Source organism: Numida meleagris, chromosome 21, assembly GCF_002078875.1.
Source record: "Numida meleagris isolate 19003 breed g44 Domestic line chromosome 21, NumMel1.0, whole genome shotgun sequence".
Lineage (NCBI taxonomy): Eukaryota > Metazoa > Chordata > Aves > Galliformes > Numididae > Numida > Numida meleagris.
The window spans coordinates 2,353,047-2,370,389 of record NC_034429.1 but is presented as its reverse complement, the minus strand read 5'-3'; the positions used below and the strand labels follow the sequence as shown (position 1 = coordinate 2,370,389).

The 17,343-nt window shown below is 46.9% G+C and overlaps 2 protein-coding genes across 2 annotated transcripts; both read right to left on the bottom strand.

Moving 5' to 3' along the window:
• Positions 85-4,337, bottom strand: PLPBP (pyridoxal phosphate binding protein). The gene is made up of 8 exons (XM_021374771.1): positions 4,177-4,337; positions 3,832-3,939; positions 3,626-3,661; positions 2,958-3,033; positions 2,552-2,686; positions 2,203-2,345; positions 1,526-1,624; positions 85-1,393 (listed from the first exon to the last, which is right to left on the bottom strand). Exons 1-8 carry the CDS (start codon positions 4,270-4,272, stop codon positions 1,256-1,258), a joined length of 831 nt encoding a protein of 276 aa, XP_021230446.1. The 5' UTR covers positions 4,273-4,337; the 3' UTR covers positions 85-1,255.
• On the bottom strand, positions 5,170-16,974 carry ERLIN2 (ER lipid raft associated 2). Its single transcript, XM_021374765.1, has 11 exons — positions 16,793-16,974; positions 16,619-16,700; positions 16,439-16,485; positions 15,582-15,643; positions 14,973-15,098; positions 13,025-13,098; positions 12,584-12,642; positions 11,230-11,321; positions 10,806-10,895; positions 9,204-9,283; positions 5,170-8,096 (listed from the first exon to the last, which is right to left on the bottom strand). The coding sequence occupies exons 1-11, from the start codon at positions 16,897-16,899 to the stop codon at positions 7,887-7,889; spliced, it is 1,029 nt and encodes a 342-aa protein (XP_021230440.1). The 5' UTR covers positions 16,900-16,974; the 3' UTR covers positions 5,170-7,886.

Here is a 17,343-nt window from a genome sequence, read left to right as displayed (position 1 = left end):
TGCCCTCCCTCCACCCAGAGACAAAGAAATCTCACTGAACAGTAACTCCAGGCTACAAAAATAAGCTTCAACAACTCTCAGGGCTAGAACATAAAAATAACATCTTTAATAGCTTTAGAGTTGGCACAGATGGTATTCAAATTCACCACTTTTTATTAACAAACTATGAAACAACACATTGTGTAGTTCCAAAGAGGGCAGCTCAGATTGCAAGTTGCCTTTAAACCATGTAGCTACGACAGGTTGGTGTTGGAGTTCACTCTTTTCATTTGCATTCAGCATTTATAATCAGGAAGTAAAACCAACAGCTAGATTTGATCACATACACAGAGAAAAGCCTGGGAAGAATGTTTCTGCTGGCAGCCAGGGTCTCCTCTCAGCAGCACACAAAAGCCCAGAGCACGTAGCTGTAACACATTACACAAGACACTTGCTGCAGTTACTGCAGGCTGAACAGCCCGTGACATGGTGCAGGAGCTTCTACTCAGATCCTGAAGAAGCAGTTACTACAATGAGGGAGTCCTGTCTCCCTCTTGCAAGAGAAGTGAAGGCCAGATCAGCACTTCAAATATCATGTAACCAATGGGAAATGCCAGCAAGGTCCATCGGAAAGAACAAATACAAACACCAGCTGAAAAGACAGTCCCACACTTGCAATCTGCATCCAAAACATTAGGCCATGGACTCACTCAGCTGCGTTCTTTACCTGTCCTCATGTGCTTGTTAGTTATCCTCTGTTTAAATGGATGCCATCTCTTCAGCACTGCTCGGTGTCACCATGTGCTACAGCACGTCTCTGTCCCAGCTTCCATGTAAGCATTGCTCAGTGGCAACCCCGTGCAAAGGAAACATCTCACAGCATGTAACTTTTGAATGAACGATGTAGCCCTCAATGACAACATAATGACCCACACTGCAGGACACATCTCCTCCATGAGCAACTCCATCCTGACAAAACTTAAGTTTGTTCAACCTACTTATCCAAAAGCCATGGTTCTTGATGTGCCTGAAGTAGCCAAGATACGACAGTCATCTTCAACCTTAAAGTCTCTTATCATTTTTGGTTATAGAAATTTCCAGTTTCTATGGGTGCTCTCTAATAATCACAATAAATTATGAGGCATTTCTGGCCTCTGTTCTGTTACCAGGAATTCCTTCCCCCTGCCATGACTGGGAGCTGGCAAGGAGGGAGGTAAGAATGCATAGTGAGGTCTCCTGTCATCTGTCCTCTGTCAGGGCCATTTATTTTCCCCATCTAATGACCCTGTGCCGTTGAGGCCTCTGTTTTGCCTTTAGTTTCAGCAGGGGCCTTACCACTGTCTGCCTTGTTGGAATAATCGCGCTCTCCAAAAATAGTGCTTCCGATCCTGACGTTTGTGGATCCAACCTCTATCTGTGAAAGGAGACAGAAAGAAGGACTTCAGTGCAGGCTGCCATCCAGCTGCCAATCTCAATGCTCCCCATCTCATGGAAGGACAGTTTCCTCTCTGACAGAGAGAAGGGGTGGCAGAAGGAAACAACTTACTGCGTGCTGGAAGTCTGTGGACATGCCCATGCTCAGCTCCACCTTCTCAATGGGGAGATTCAGCTTTTCACACACTTCCTGACGCAAAGAAAGCAGCACCTAGAAGGAAGAAAGAGGAGAAAAATCACACATTTGATGACATTTTGGACACATTTTCAAGGTTTCACTGATCACGGTTTCTGCCTTAACACTGAATGTGAAGTTCTCACACTTCTTCTGATGCTCACTCTGCAGCACTGGGAGGGCACCTGAAGAATTCCCATTACAGGCTACATTATTAACAACACATATATAAATCTACACAACCAATTGTCACATCATGACAGACAAGGAATGCAGAATCAGTTCCCCTTCCTGATACAGCCCCGTGCACAGTGTAGAGAATGATGGAAATAGTATCTGAGAGCGGGACCAGAGGATTCAGTACAAAAACTGCTGCATAAGGTGCCCTGTCAATATGCTGGCTACAGTGTCAAGAAAAAAGATGGGAGAAAAAAATGCAGGTGTATCTGGCATTTGCAGAAATGAGCCCATTGCTTTATTTAATACTGATAATTCAGAGGTCTGTACTACTCTGAAGCAGGTCTGCATTTCTACTAGCGATCTACAGTCAGATTTATACGCTCACTGCAATGGGAGGCCAGCCAACAGTTGACATTTTCTTCCAAAAATCTTACCTGGAAGTCAGGATTTGGCCCTTTGCTAAGGTCATGTCCGATGCTGCCAATTGTCATCAGCCCCACAAACTCCAGGCTTGGACACTTGTTGATAACATGCTCCACAGCAGCTGTGGTGTCTCTGGGAGGCAGGCCATGCTTACCTGGCAAAAAGTGGGGTGATCTGTGCCAAGCTCTGCGAGAGAACTCCCCCCCACAGCCAGGCAGAAGCTAACTGATGGTTAAGTATCATCTCAGCAGAGAGAAACTCCTTAAAAGCACAAACCAACACATCTCATCCAGGTTGTTTCTTCTATCAAGTCAGCAGGACACATCTGCACATCATCAGAAAAAAGTGTCTGCCACTTACTGTCTTCTCCACTAGTGTTAACTTGCACCATGACTTTCAGCTTCTGAGGTGATCCCTTTTTCTGCCACGAGCTGTTGACTTTGTCTGCCAGTTTCACAGAATCCACTGTTTCCAACATGAACAGGTTAGGGACAGCTAGGGAGAAAACACAGAGGCTTCATGCTGCCTGTGCAACATAAGAACAAAGTTATCTACAGTCACGCACAGCTAGCAGCAGACTATGGCAAGAGATAGCAAACTGAATCAGTGCCGAAACATGGGGCAGCATCACGTTCTTTCATTTGCTAATTGGTATTCTTGCTAGCTTGCAATCACCAGTACTAATAGGTGACAAAGATGGTTATTATTTAAACACTGGAAGAATATTGCCCGTGGGTCACCACAAATAAAGATAAACGGAGCTTACTGATCAACTTGTTGACATTACTTTTCTGCAGATGGCCAATAAAATGCCACTTGATCTCTGGACAAGAAGACAGAATCTGTAAGCAAAAAGGAACAGTTAGGTTTGAATGAGAATTCCTCCTTCCTTCATGCACTAATTAGGTCCTGCTTTGCCCACAAACAAAACACCAGACATCCAGTCTTCTTTTGTTTACTCTGAATAACACAGCTCAGACAGCACTTGCGTGCACTGAGATTGCTTCGCAGTCTGGAGAGAAGCAGGGCTGTGGCAGCAGAACGTTCATTTCAAGGTGAGCGTGAAAGGTTCTTTTGTAAGAGAACAATCATAAAATGAACTGCTTTCCCCAAACAAAGATGTTCCATTTCAAAATGAGGGCTATGCCTCTCCTATGGCAGAGACCAGGAGAGATAAAGTGTCGTTCAGGCATTTTATGACTAAGGTGCATATATTCATATATTCACAGGATACTCTGGAGCCTGCAAGGCAAGTAGGGGGAAGAGAGAAGAGGCACAGAGTTAAGAATAACCTTCAGAAAGCATAGAGATTTCAGAAGTCAATCAAGCAGCCTCCATCACCACCTCCCGAAGAAAAGCCAGGACTTCTGCTGGACAGCTTTCAGGACACAGCTATGCGAGGAGTAAGAACATACAAAAAAAGCATGCACTTACTCTGGAGTCTGATGCCTTTTCTAGCAACTCTTGAACCTAGGAGAAGGCAAGAAGATCTCCTGTTAAGACCACACCAGACAAGCTCAACCTGTAAGAACAACGTCACAGCAAACGACGCTCCCGGGTCAACCACTCGTGTCGGTGCGAGACCGGGCCCACAGAGCAGCCCGGGCCGCACGGAGCAGCCCGGCTCCAGCCGCACTCACGTAGTTCTCCCCGAAGCTCCGCTGCCCGTGGCTGTAGGCGTCCAGCACCATCTCCGCGGGCTTCGTCTTGCTGACGGCCACCAACCGCGGCTGCACGTCCGGGAGCCCCTGCGGGAAGAGCGCTCGGTGCCGGGGGCGGCCCGCCAGGCCTCAGCCGGGCCCCGGCCCCGCTCAGACCGCGCTCACGGTGCCTGGAGGCGCCGCCGCCACGGTGGGCCCGTTGCCATGGGGACGGGCGGGCGGCCCTCGCGATGCGAGCACGTCTCCACGGCGAGCAGGCCTATCTCTGCACGCAGCACTTCCTTCCCCAAGCCCCAGTTCCCTCCGCGCTTCAGCACCCCTCACCTGCGGCCTCCGCGCCGCTGCCTGCTTCACCTGCTCGGTGACGGCGCGCAGCGCCGGGCCCAACCCTTCCCCGGCGGCCATGCCCGCTCTCAACATCCCCGGCCGCCGCCGCGCACGACTTCCGCCACACACGCGCGACGCTCCGCCCCCTCCAAGCGGCCAATCGCGACGCGCCGTCGCGGCCGCCGACCAATGGCAGCGAGGGGCGGGAGAACGGCGGCGCCATGTTGGGAAGGTCGCCGGCGCCATATTGGGAAGGTCAGGGTCTTCATGGCGGAGAGCGCTGAGGAGAAGGTCAGGCGGGAAGGCCGGGTGCCCGCAGCTCCCCACGGGCCTTAGAGGCTTTGTCAGCGTAGATCGTGGGAGAGAGAAAGACGCAGGGTGGGTAGAGGCCCGCGCTGGGCTTCCAGTTTGGTATCTGCACATGTTCACAGCCCTCTCACTGTAGCAGTCTACCCACAAATACATCAACTTTTTGCCATCTGCATCCAGAACAGCTCCTGTTCTGGAGCACAGTAAGGCACAGCTTTCAGCATTAAAATAAAGAAACACACCATAAAACCAGCACAGGCCCCGTCACTCGCCCCATAGGCCCTGTCTAATCCCAGGGCTGTGCCGTGGAACCACCACAGCCACAGAGCCACGGGGACACGGAGCCCACGGCCGTGGGGCACAGGCAGTGCCATGCTCCGTTGTGGAAGGTGCCAGCTGGAAGCCATTAGCCGAAATATTTCTCTAATGTGCAGAACTCACCCTCCCCCGCCCCCTGTTTTGAGCACCAACAGTATTTACACAGCTGTTCCAAAGTGCTCGGAAGGTTCAGCCCTGTGCCTGGCAGGGATTTCCTGCAAACTTCACGGCAAAGCTTTCGTGGCAATGATTTTCTGAAGCTCTGCTACTCTGTACCCTCCAACAGATGTACCCCTGGCAATGCCTCCCTTGCAAACCTACCCACTCATCGTGTTAAAGGTCGCCCATAAAACCAGACTGCAATTAAAATCGAAGGCCATTTTATTGTCATAGCAAGTATCAAAATAAAAAGGCTTTTAATTCAGTACATAGATCCACGGCTGCACTGGTAAAGCATCACCATCCCCCTGCCAGCAGTTCCCAGGTATAGCAGTGCTGCAAACCTGTGCTTCTTTGTTAGACAGAGCAGTTTAAGCATTTAGATCTTCCTTTCAAGATTGCAGGATTATGGAGATGACAGAATGACAGTGAAAGAGATAAATGGGATAAAGAATTACATGTAGTGACACATCTACTCTGGAAAATTAACGAAATTATACATAGAATAAAGAACCTGAATGAAAAGCAACAATTGATCCTGGCCTCTAAGGACTGGTACAATTTCAACTTTGTTCTTGCTTTTTTTTTTTTTCCTGTTAATCTTTTAACAGGTTAACTACATTACTTGGTTCTCAGTGGTGCAGAAGCATGAAGGTTCCAAAATGTTTTAAAACTGTGAGTTTGCAATCAATAATACTGGCTACTCCTTCTTCTATTCTCCCCCCCTCCTCCGAGAAATACTTCAGCAGTAATGTTTTCAATTTAAAAATCCATAAGACCTATTTATTCCAAGCTATTATTTTACAGTGAACTCATACAAAAACACACTTTATAATACCATTTGGTTTACTTGGGTCCATTCGCTAGTGAAAACACTTTATGAAAGCAGGTTTTAGTTACTAATGGAAAACCTTAACGTGAATGCAGAACAATGCCAAACAAATGAGATCACCCTAAAAGAGTTAGGTACTATTACCTCACTTCTAAATTTCTGCTGTTCTCTGTTCAACATTTTCTTGCAGAGACCTATTTAGAAAAGTGAGCAATATTACAGCCTACCTCTCAATGCAGTTTTTATGACCACTGTGTTGTCTAGTGTAGCACATCAGTCTGGGGATGGAACTTTCCTTAGCTTAAGATTTTCCAGCAAATACAAAGACAACATAAAAGAGATGGGACTTTTCTCTGGCAGAAACTGACAATCTCTTTTATTTCGCATTTTCAAGTATCAACTGTAATTCTCCTAACAGGGAAAATAAAACTGAAGTGAAAATACTGGAACAAGCAGCAGAAATTAATCAGATTTCTATCTTAGTGTAAATTACTTATTAAAACGATTAATGCATATTTTAAACACTGAAGTGTGAAACCAAGCTTAGTAAGTAGCAAGCATTGTGGGCACAAGATCATAAATCCAACAGGTTGGTCCCTGACCAACTTAGTGCTTACGTTTTCATCATCTTACATGGATATATTGGCTGCAATTTATAACAGCAATTAATAAGCAGGCTCTCCTGCCAAGTGGCAGATGGATTTGGGGGAGAGGGAAAAAAAAAAAGTTTCCTAGCCCTGAACTTTTGATCTTAACACCCCCTCAAGTTTTGCACGTGTGTAAAACAAAAAAACTATTATCTCTTTGCATCTGATAAGTGAAAAATGAATCAGTTTCCTGAAACAAAAGGTACATGATGTAGCAGTGTTCTGAGCAAAGAAGGAATGTTTCTCTTTGGACAGCCCAGAGAGAAGAGGTGGTCGTTTTTGCTCTGTGATTTTTTCCAGGATGACGTTTTGAGTCTTTTGCTACTAAATCTTCCTCTCAACGTCTGTTCTCAAAAAAAAACAACAACCAAAAACAACCACCCAGGTGCTGTGTTCCATTCATTTCAGCTTACCTGAACAGCCTCTTTCTAATACAACACTGCAAACACTGAAATCCCGTTGGTCTTGAAGACCAGATGCACTGCAATGACTGTGAGATGAGTCACTCAAGCAGTTTCTCACTAGCAAGGCTTTTTGCAAGGTCAGGGTCCCTGAGACAAAAATTTCTCTCTCTCTACTTGTTCTATGACAACTGTGACAAGTACCATGCTTGCAGCCTGGTTTCACCAAAAGTTAAGTCCAATTAGTCACTGGCAGGCACTGCCTCCACCAGCACATCTAAGCCCCTCAGCCAGCAAATAAACACAAACTCCCCTTCGCCCTCCCCAAGTATGACAAATGGAAAAGAAACCAGTGTTAAAATGCAGAAAATGTATAGTTTGGGTCACTACCTGTGTGACACGCAGTCTAAGGCTTACATCTCCCCCAAGGTAACCTGCAACGCTCCAGCTGCAGTGGTTTCATGTATTTGCTACACCTTGCAGACAGGATGGGCCTGGAGCGTACGCACGGGCTGTTATTCCCAGTGCCCCAGGCAGTGACCCACCATCTGGGCAATGCCTTCGAGCAGACATGGGTAGTGTACAAAAAGTCTAGCACCTTTTTTTATTTTTCTTTTTTCTTCTCAGAGGGATTTGAATTAAATACTAGAAATTTCCAACTAGAAAAAAAAAGGTCATAGCAGCAATCCCCCTCCTGCTAAAAATCCCAAAACTTCCAACTGCTACCAACAACCTCAATTCAAAATTAATTAACCTTCTAAGCTGGCTGCAGAATAGATAGCCTAGCTAGCCTCTCTGGAATCATTGGGTTTATTAGCCCATTAGCAGGGAGAGGTGCATCTAGCAGACTTATCTGCAGCAGATTACTTAGCAGTTACCAGAAACACCACTCCATAAATACCAAAGTCATTGTGTCTAATTGCCATACAAAAGATTGAGAGGATTAAGTCTTATCTCTTTCAGTACAGGAAAAGGGGAAAACAAAAAGGAACTTCCCAGTTCATGTTTCTTTCGATATAAAACAAATAGAAATGTTTCTTTTCAGTTGGTGTTCTGAAGCAGTTTTGTGTCCTCACTAGGTCCTGCCCCATCCTCTTCGTGGATTCCTTCTGCCAGTCCCTCCGAAAACTTAGTCTGGCTACCTGCATAGTCCATGAACATGTTGGGAATATCTTTGCCAAAATAAATCTTGCTGTTTGCTGCAATAGCCTTGTATTTCATCAGCTGCAAGTACTCGGGAGTTAACTTCAGCTGCACAAAAAGAGAACAGATCACCAACAGCTCAGACTCATTCAAAAGCAAATTTCTACCATGAGCATACATGGCATCCACCTTTCCAGAACACTAGTGGGCATGCTCATCCTCTCTGCAGCTGAAAAGACCGAGTACCCTGAAGAAGGCTCTCATTCAGTATGAATAAGCAAAGCTCTAAATCCCAGTGACTAAATGGCAAAATGAGAAAGCGCTGGAAGCAGATGGGGAAATGTTCAGTCCAAACGTACCACAGAGATGGAGCTGCTCTGAAGCACATAACTCACTGAAAGCTCTGGCAATGCAAGCTACTAGAAAGAAAAGTACAACTGCCTTTTTTTTCCCCCCCCTACAGAGTAGATTAAAGAGTCTGTTTTGCAAAGCAGAGATCACTCTTTCAGGATAATGACATTGTAAAAGCGTGAATGGAATATCTAACTGGAACAGAACTTGTGCACCAACATCTCAGACCCTCTGTCCATTTCTACTGCCCCTTGCAACACAGAAAATCTTCCTGCTGGGTTGCCCTGGGAACTCGATGTAGGCAGTAAGAGTCCAGCAGTTGCATCCATGTAATTTCTGTTTCTAGGGTTTTGTTTGTTTATTTTGCAGGGACAAGGCTTTGCCAGGCTAATTAGTCTGGTGAATAAGAACAACTCCATTTGTTCTTTACCTGAATACTTGTTTACTTTAAGCCTGCCTGTCACTCTGCAGATCTCCCTGCCTCGGTTACTTGCTAGCTAGCAGACTGAAATGGATCAACACGTCTCATTACAGCAGCATGAAAGGGCACCACTGAAAGCGATATTCTTTCTACAGTAGGAGTCATGGCCCCATTAGCATCTAGCAGATCTGTCTCCAGATATAAACCAGATATTTCATGTACCCTGACACAAATTTATCTGTTCAGAGCAGAAGGTGAATTTGCAAGTAAGGATATAATCATTGTTTCAGTCTCAAAGATAACTTTCCTGTCTTTGTTTTGCTTTTTGACTTAAACAAGACACAATGAGCAAGCAGTAAAGACAGACTGCTCTTCTGCTGAGTTTTTCTATACAGCCTAATATAAGGAGCTCTACTTCAAGGCACAGCATAAGGAAGTAATACCTTGTTAGCTTCGGCTACTTTCATAGCAGTATAGCATTCAGCATCAGCTCTTGCCTTCTCTCTTGCAAGAAACGCAGCATCTGGAAGAAAACATATGCTCCCATATTCAGATTTTTATTTCCAGTCACGTTAGGACCATTTACAGCTGGAAGATTTTTAAAGCAGCAAGTACCACATCTAAACTGTAAGGGATACAACAAGGGGAAGAGGGAACAAAACTGGAAACCCAGAAATGGGCTTTGCCTTTACATCTAAAATGCAACAGGATGATAATATTAAGTGAATAAATTGTATCACCAACTGAAGACCTCAAAGCATTTTACAAACATAAGGTTTTTATTACTGTCCTGTCACACAGGGAGAGAATACTCTTTCTTCTCTAGCCAGCCACTAACTTTTGTGCTGCAAACGAAACAACTGTTGGGCTGCAAAAGTGATATTTACCCACGACATTTGCACAGGACTCCAAGAACTGCATGGCAGTCTGCTCTACAGATGAAGCCTGTGGCTGTTAATGCAATTCCCCAGATGGGATTCCGTCTGGGATACTGAGGTTAAGACTCTGGCATGTAGGGGCAGGCAATTTGAACCCTTATAGGCTCTGCCCCATGGACAGACGTTGGCAGAGCTGTTTTGCTGCAATATCAGTGATTGTGTCAAGGGCCTGATCCCGGAGGACACTGAACTTCCCTGACTCCTAACAAAGACATTTAAGGAAAGAAACACTCCCCTTTTCTGTACTGCATTCCTGCTTTTGGCTTCTGACTTTTTATCCGTCAGATGACACCGATGCGATGCCAAGCCATCAAGTTAAGGCGAAGATGAGTTTAATCTGGCTGTTTTTATGTGATCTCTTGAGATTCCTTCTATAAAAGGGAGCCACGCATTTGTCATACACGCTAGTTTGGATCTGAGAGTTGCACAGCTGGATAAGGCTATTTGTTTACCTAGACTAATGGGGAGCCCTGTGAGCAACTACACTTAAAAACAGGATGGTTTCCCTGAGACTTCCCCTTTGGGCTAATAACTACAGTAGTCCCTGCCAGGGACACTAAAAACAATGAAGACCTGAATCCTCTACAGGCACAGAGCTGAGCTGAAGACCTGGCACACAATGACACACATTTATAAGAAATAAAACCTATTGTACTTCTGCAAATAACTTCACAATGAGAAGTTGCTGATCTGTAAAACTCTTAATTGGCTCCTCAGTGGACCTCTGCAAAGGTTGACAGGACCTACAATGAATAGAACTGAAAACAAGGCTTTGCCACTCTGAGCTGGAAACCCAGACCTCTTTTCATGTCCTGGAATTTGCTTGGTAAAACATTGTATTGGATGAGACGTCTTCTTAATTTAACAGTACAACCTCCTAGAGAGATCACCCTTACAAAAAGCTTTAAGAAGCATAGTCTGTAAAGAAACATTCCTATTCCCACCTCTGGTCAAGTCTATTTGCTAAAGAAAAAAAAAAAAAAAAGGACAAAAAAGCAAAATGCAGACTAAACAGAGAGATTACAGAACCAGGAACTACTTAAATCTAAAGGCTCTTTAGGTAAGTCACTGCAGGACATTTTCTTATTGGAAAAGTTCATTGCTCACCTTCAATCTCTGAAATCCGTTTCTCTGTTTCTTTTTCCATCACTTTCTGTCCATAAGTTATTTCAGCAACTTGAGCAATTTTTTCTGCCTCTGAAATTAAAGAGAACACATCCACACTGTCATCACAGTCTTCCTATTGCCAGAAGCAACTTCACCCATGGAAGTCCTTCTCACCCTCTTCTGGTGGCAGTCATTGATAAGAATTTTCAGCCCTCAGAATGCGTCAGCCCGCATTTGTGGGCAAAGCTGGAACCCACTTGAGTTTCTTTGGAAGAGTATCAGATCAGCAGCAAAAAGATGCAGCAGAGAAATCGCCCAACAGTGAACGAGCTGCATAACTCCCTTCATTCCCAGTTTGGTTTCTGTTTGCTGCCTACCCCACCACACACCAACAGCTACTGCCTTCAGACACAGCCATACAGACCAATGAGGGCCTTCTTCCTCTCTGTCTCCGCTTCCTTCTCCACCACCTTCTGCTTCTGTGCTGCAATCAGCAGCTTGGTCTTCTCGCTCTCCCTAGGGGGGGCAGAAAAGGCTGTTGTGAGCTAAATGTGAGCTAAAAAGTAGCTTGGCCAACCACACCACCACTGGCTTAAACCTCCTTCAAGTATGTGCTGAGGGCAGGCCACAGAACGTGAGAGCATGCACCCTCAAAGCATTTTCCTAAACCAAAGTGCCTTTTCCTTCCCTTCACAGTAGGAAGATTTTTCAGCCAAGCTGGTGTGAAACATCCCCCACTACTCTGTGCAGGCCGCCGCAGTGCCTTCCAGCAGAGACAGGTCACAGAGCAACATCTTGATATACACACGTGTAAGTTTAATGGGTAACTATTAATGACTACGTTACTAAAGCAACATAAGAAATGAAGATCCTGTAAAAGTTTTGCCATCCCTGATGGTTACAGCTCTCACATGACAGCTTGTTTTCCTTCATTTGGATGTGTACAGCTTTGAAATCACCGTTCAGTCAAATGGGTGCATGCATTTTACATGCTGAAGTCTTTTCCATCTTACTGCTTTGTGCACATAAAGTGTGTGTGTGTACACATACTGAAAAGAATATAAATACTCTGCTCCTGCTCCCAGTCAGGGAAGAGATGAGAGCCAAGAGCAAATCTTTCTCAACTGGATTTATGGCAAGAGATAAGAACATGCTGATTGAGGATTCTAATATGACCTTACTGCACAACCTACCACGACACCAAAAGGTCAGGCAGAATGGATGAGAGGGAACTGATTCTATAGCCTGTGCAGACTCTGTTGGCAGAGTGCTCAGAGAACATAAGCATTTCTGAATAATTGAGTGCAAGAAAAGGCAGCTGGCTCACAGCATTGAAAAGGGATCAGTATGTCAAGTGCTTTTAAAGAAAGTTATTCCAAAGCATTGCAAGTCTTCAGCCTGTTGAATCAACAGTTTCTCCATCCTAGTCAAACAGCAGGATTAGTGGTGGAATCTATCCACCTGCCACTCACCCACATTCTCTGTGAGGCCTTTTTAAAATAGAGTCGGTGTCAAGGGGAAGGAGCCCTCGGGCAAATAACCAGTTCAAGTGTTCAAGATGGAGTAACACCCTAACTCAGCAGTGACCTGCAGCCACTTACAGACACACGCTTGTCTGGTGCAGCCTCACTAGAGCCGTCCTGAATGGCAGCAAGGCAGCACGAGGCTGAGCGCAGGCCTGGCAGAGGGCACTCTGATCAGCACATGCTGTGAAAACACATTAATCTGGATGACCGACTCCTTTTGGTAACACAAAGGTGCAAGTCTCAGACACTTACATGAGCTCATAATTCCTCCGGATTGTTTCAGGGATGTTTGGCTTTGTAACTCGAACTGCCTGGAAAGAGAGACAGAAGAAAACATAGGCAAGCGGCCAACAATCAAAAGGCAAACGGCCCTGAGGCTGCAGAGGGTGGGGGAGCTCACACTTGTGGCGAGCTCTGCCAGACAAAGCTTTTAGGCTTTTACATGCTCTGCAGAGCAAACGCTGGGCTCAATGATCTCCTGACAGGAGGTACAACCTGAATAAGCTAGGATTGAGGGTATCACTTAAAGAAACCCAACACGACAAAGCTAAGAGGGGACAGGAAGGACACTTCTCATTCCTCACGTTAACTAAGTCTGCACTTTCAGGGAATTTTCTAAAAGTTACAGCTTGCTATTTCCTCTTAGCCTTTACCCCTCGTGATCTATGCATCTCCAAACAGAACCCTGATTACCTGTATAATTAATCCAGGGGCCATTGTAGTTAGGTCTTGCTGCAATGCCAGTTTAAGGTTTTCATCAATCTGATCTGATGGGAGGGAAGAAAGCAAGCAGAAATATAAGCTTGATATTGAAACACTGGGCCAAGAAAGACCATCCCTGACCTCAGGAGAGGTTCACACCTTTCTCAGCATGTCAAGCAACGCTGACCAATGACAAGAACTTGGGAAAGACTACAGAAATGTGGCAAGCATAAAACGAAGTTCTCTTCAGTTTTCAATAGCCTACAATTTGGATTCTCTTTGAGCCAGAAGTAGCATTTTTATGGTAAAGAATCTGTGCTCTAACTCACTTCCCTATTGATACCTTCCCAACTGGATTCTGGAGCAGATCTGATCCAGCTAAATCTTGACTGGTTAGGAACTGTATCTGTGCCAGCAGCAAAGAAAGTGGAAAGGCAGACATGTAAAATGGCTGCATGACTTATTTTAATAGGCTGCAAAAATTTCATTGGTAAAGCCTGTTTGGCTGAATGGATAATGGTTAATTCCAGCATAGCTAAGAAATTTCAAAAGGAAGCACAAAACAAAACCCTTCTTCAGTGAAGAGCTCTAAGGATAGCAGTGTTTCCAGTTGGGGCCTGCTGAGAAATGCAAAGGGAGAATAAAAATGTAATAGCCTTGAAAGCGATCACATTGCACTCCTTGATTATTTGCTTTGGTCCCAGTTTAGTGAGCTGGAACTCACGCTCATAATGAAGTTCAGCCAGGAGTTTAGGAAACAGCTGTTATCAGTTTCCTGCACCTGCTTGCAGATGTGGGGGCAGAGAATGACATAAGTCTGCTTGAAATGGGCTGTGCCCCATTTCATAACTCCGGAGCCAGAAAACTTTCAGCTCAGACTGAAAGAGTTACACAGGGGTTTATACAAGTTCCTTCTGTGCAAATTGGTTGTCTTGAGTCCATTTCAAGCAGTTGTCATCAGCAGCTGCCGACATCTGGAGTCTCCATCGACAAAGAACCAGCACATTCACCCACAACCCCATAAAGGAACAGGAGGCCAACTGAGCCCTAGTTCTGTATTTTGTGCAGAGGCCCCGTCAGAAAGGGGATAGCCAGGCTTCTTGGAAAGCCCTCTTTAAACAGAGAAGTGGTTTGCAAACACCTTGTGCTCTTTCAGGCACTTGGCACTGAAATCTCAGCCGCTAATCCCGTACAGTTTGGGTCCAAACCGTTCACAGCAACACTTCATCTGCAGCCAGCACTGCTGTGCTGCCAGATGCTGGAAGGGATTTCTTGTCACTCCAAAGCCATAATGAAAACACTCAGCACTGGCAGAGACTGGACAATTTCTACCAAGAAACCACCGCTTTTCTTCAGGCTGTCTCTCATAATGTGCTCCTAGTGTTTGTGCTGCCTGATTTCCCACTGGTCTGCAGAGAGGAAGGGAAGGTCAGCAGGCCCTCGCCACACAGCTCTGGTTTCTAGCACTCATTCACGGCGCCCAGGAACCACAGCAACGGGCATGACACAAAAATTATCAAACTAATAAGACAGGGAACACACACTCCTCTTTCTTTTTTAACAGAAAAGAACAAAAGACTGCCTTTTCCATCTGGACTAGCAAATATTGCAACTGATTCAACCAGTCACGTTTGCTAAACACATATAACACAGCAGAATTACTAATCCCTTTCCTAACCCCCTGTGCTACTTCTGACAGGTTTGGGTTTGTTCTTTTCTCTTATAATACAGCGAAGCACTGTAGAAAGATAAAATGGGGCAAATATCTATAACTGGTTAACAGTTGTGATTCCAAACAGCGCAGACACTAGATGAATATGCAAGAACCTCCCCAGCTGGAACTAGAGACTTCTCTACCAGCAGACAATGCAAACAGCTTGCAGAGATGTCATTCAAGGAGCCATCTATCTGAGAGCAAAAGGTCAGAGAGGCAGCTCACCAAACAGCTCGATGTAGACCTCCTGGAGCGTGTGGACACTGCAGAACTGGTTAAGCTCATGGTGAATCTTGTTGAAGATGAGAGCTTTGTCATAGTCAGCAGTGTAGTTCTTCACTATATCATATACTGCAAAAGAGGAAATGCAACATGGGGTGTGTCTGAGCTGCAGAATACACAGACTGAAAGGAGGCTGCACAGGTCCTTCTCCTCCTGTGTCACATTGCAGCCTTCTGCTCACAGGCACCCTGTCTCCCCTGCCTCATGCACATCTCGTTATTCAAACTGGAAGTTCTTCACTGAATCATAAACCCCAGTGGGGCCATAGTAATACAAAATAACAGAAGTGATAGATGGCATTCAGCTATTAGTGAAGCAACCAGTAGCACAGAACAAGTATGTGCAAGAAAGAATAAACAAAGTGTCTGGGAGAGCTGGTTTAAGGTTCAAACCCAGGAAGTACAGAGCTCCACAAAGCACACAGGGGAATGCTTGCAGTACTGCTCAGCTCCAAATTAGCAGGCAAAACCTCTTCACCCCATCTGGCACTTGCAGGAGAATAACCACCACTCTGCATGGCAGGATTCACAGGGTCACAGAGGAAGAACTCACCTGCACTCTGGATCAGGAAATTCACCACCTCAATTCTGTCAAAGTAAATCATCACTCCTCCGCTGCAAAAGGAAGGAAAAGAAGAAAAAGGGGCAAGTTTGCAGGAGGAGGAATGCTCTGCCCTGCAGCTGGACAGCCTCTGAGCAGAGGACACTCCCCTCTAGCGGGCTGAGCACGGCATTCACATCCTTCTGTGCAGCACCACTGCGACAAACCCCAACAACACCCCGTGCCTCGCACCAGGCTCCTGGTTTATCCACAAACTGGATCATTAAATGTGAGCCCAGCCTCAGAAAAATCAACTTTTTAGTGACTACCATATGGATGTACAAACTCCTGGTCGCTTCCCCATTTCCATCTGTATCAAGCAAGCCACTTTCTTCCTGTGCTTCAGTTGAGGCAAGAACAGTAGAAGCAACTTATTCACACAAAGAATGTGAGTTTGATAATGTTACACTTTTACATATGAATATTGACGAAAAAATAAGAGTGAAACATGCTCTGAACCCAACCACAGTGCAGCCTGTTTCCTTCTGCGATGTAACCAGACCAAGAACTAGATTCCCATCTCCTGCTGGCACCGTTTGCAATAGTTCCACACGTGGAAGCTCAGGGGAAACAAGTGGTGCAGGGACACAGATAAGGGCTGCACAGAAACCATCTCAACGGGACAAAGCATTAAGGAGCCTTTCACAGACTTTGTTTAGCGGGGTGGTGGGAAACCCAGCCCGTGAAAACCAAGCTACGTGTGTTAAAGCATGCTGGAGCGAGGAGGAGGGGAAGAGGGGAGGGGAAGGGGAGGAAGAGGCTTCCATCAAAACTGGAGAACCGCGGGGAACGAGAGCGGAGCAGCTCACCTCGTACCGCAGGGAACGTTTTTCACCTCATCGGTCTGCAGCGTGGTCTGAAGAGAAAACGATGGAAGAAAAGGTCCTTGAGGGGCGGCTTCCCACCGCGCCAAGGCCGCGGGGCGGGCCCGCACCTCACCCCCACCCCACAGCCCGGGCAGCACGCAGCCCAGCCCCGCCCCACAGCACCTGCACTGACTTGTAGGACGTGATGAAGGGCAGCATGAGGTGGAAGCCGGGCCCGCTGGTGGAGGTCAGCAACGCGCCGCCGCTGAGGGAAGAAGCGAACAGCGGCCGTGAGAGGGGGCCCGGCCCGGGGAGAAGAGACGGGAGGAGACGGGGGTGGCCGCGGCGGCCGCTCACCGGTAGTAGACGCCGATGTGGCCCTCCTCGATCTTGTGGATGGCGGAGAGGAAGGCGGCGGCGAGGAAGCTGAGGACGAGCGCGGCGATGGCGCCCAGCTGGGCCATGCCCGGCCTCGGCACGACGCGCCGCTGCGCTGCGCCCGCCCTCCTGCAACGGCGCCTCCGTGACGTCACTACTGCGCGACGCGCGACGCCGCAGTGCGCCGCCAGGGGGCGGTGGAGGAACGGAGGCCTCAGGGCTGCGGGTTCGAATCCCGCTCTCGCCCCACGCACGCCGCAGCCCCGCGGCCCCGCAGCTCGCTGCCCGCTCCAGAGCGAGGTCCAGGTGGAGGACGCGGGGCTCTGTCCCACCCCGTGTGAACCTTGCGTCTGGCGAGCCACTGTGCAGGAGGTTCTCCCATGAACTAACATGCTGCTCGCGCACGGGGTCGCCATTCGTTGCCTATTGTGCTGCTGAAGGGCATCGCTGAGCCCCAAAGTCACCCCCAAGGGTCTGCACCCCACTGCCAGCCCACACCGCCCCTCCCGCCCCAGCAATCACAGCACTCT

Bases quoted from the DNA above. Each gene is read 5' to 3' on its own strand.
- PLPBP (XM_021374771.1), bottom strand. From the start codon at position 4,272: ATGTTGAGAGCGGGCATGGCCGCCGGGGAAGGGTTGGGCCCGGCGCTG. The intron at 3,662-3,831 runs GTGAGTGCGGCT...GCCTTCTCCTAG, and splicing joins GGAGCTTCGGGGAGAACTAC to GTTCAAGAGTTGCTAGAAAA. The intron at 2,687-2,957 runs GTAAGCTCCGTT...TTTTCTCCCTAG, and splicing joins TAATGTCAACAAGTTGATCA to CTGTCCCTAACCTGTTCATG.
- ERLIN2 (XM_021374765.1), bottom strand. From the start codon at position 16,899: ATGGCCCAGCTGGGCGCCATCGCCGCGCTCGTCCTCAGCTTCCTCGCC. The intron at 15,644-16,438 runs GTGAGCTGCTCC...TTCCTTTTGCAG, and splicing joins AACGTTCCCTGCGGTACGAG to CGGAGGAGTGATGATTTACT. The intron at 15,099-15,581 runs GTGAGTTCTTCC...CCTCTTTTGCAG, and splicing joins TTTCCTGATCCAGAGTGCAG to TATATGATATAGTGAAGAAC.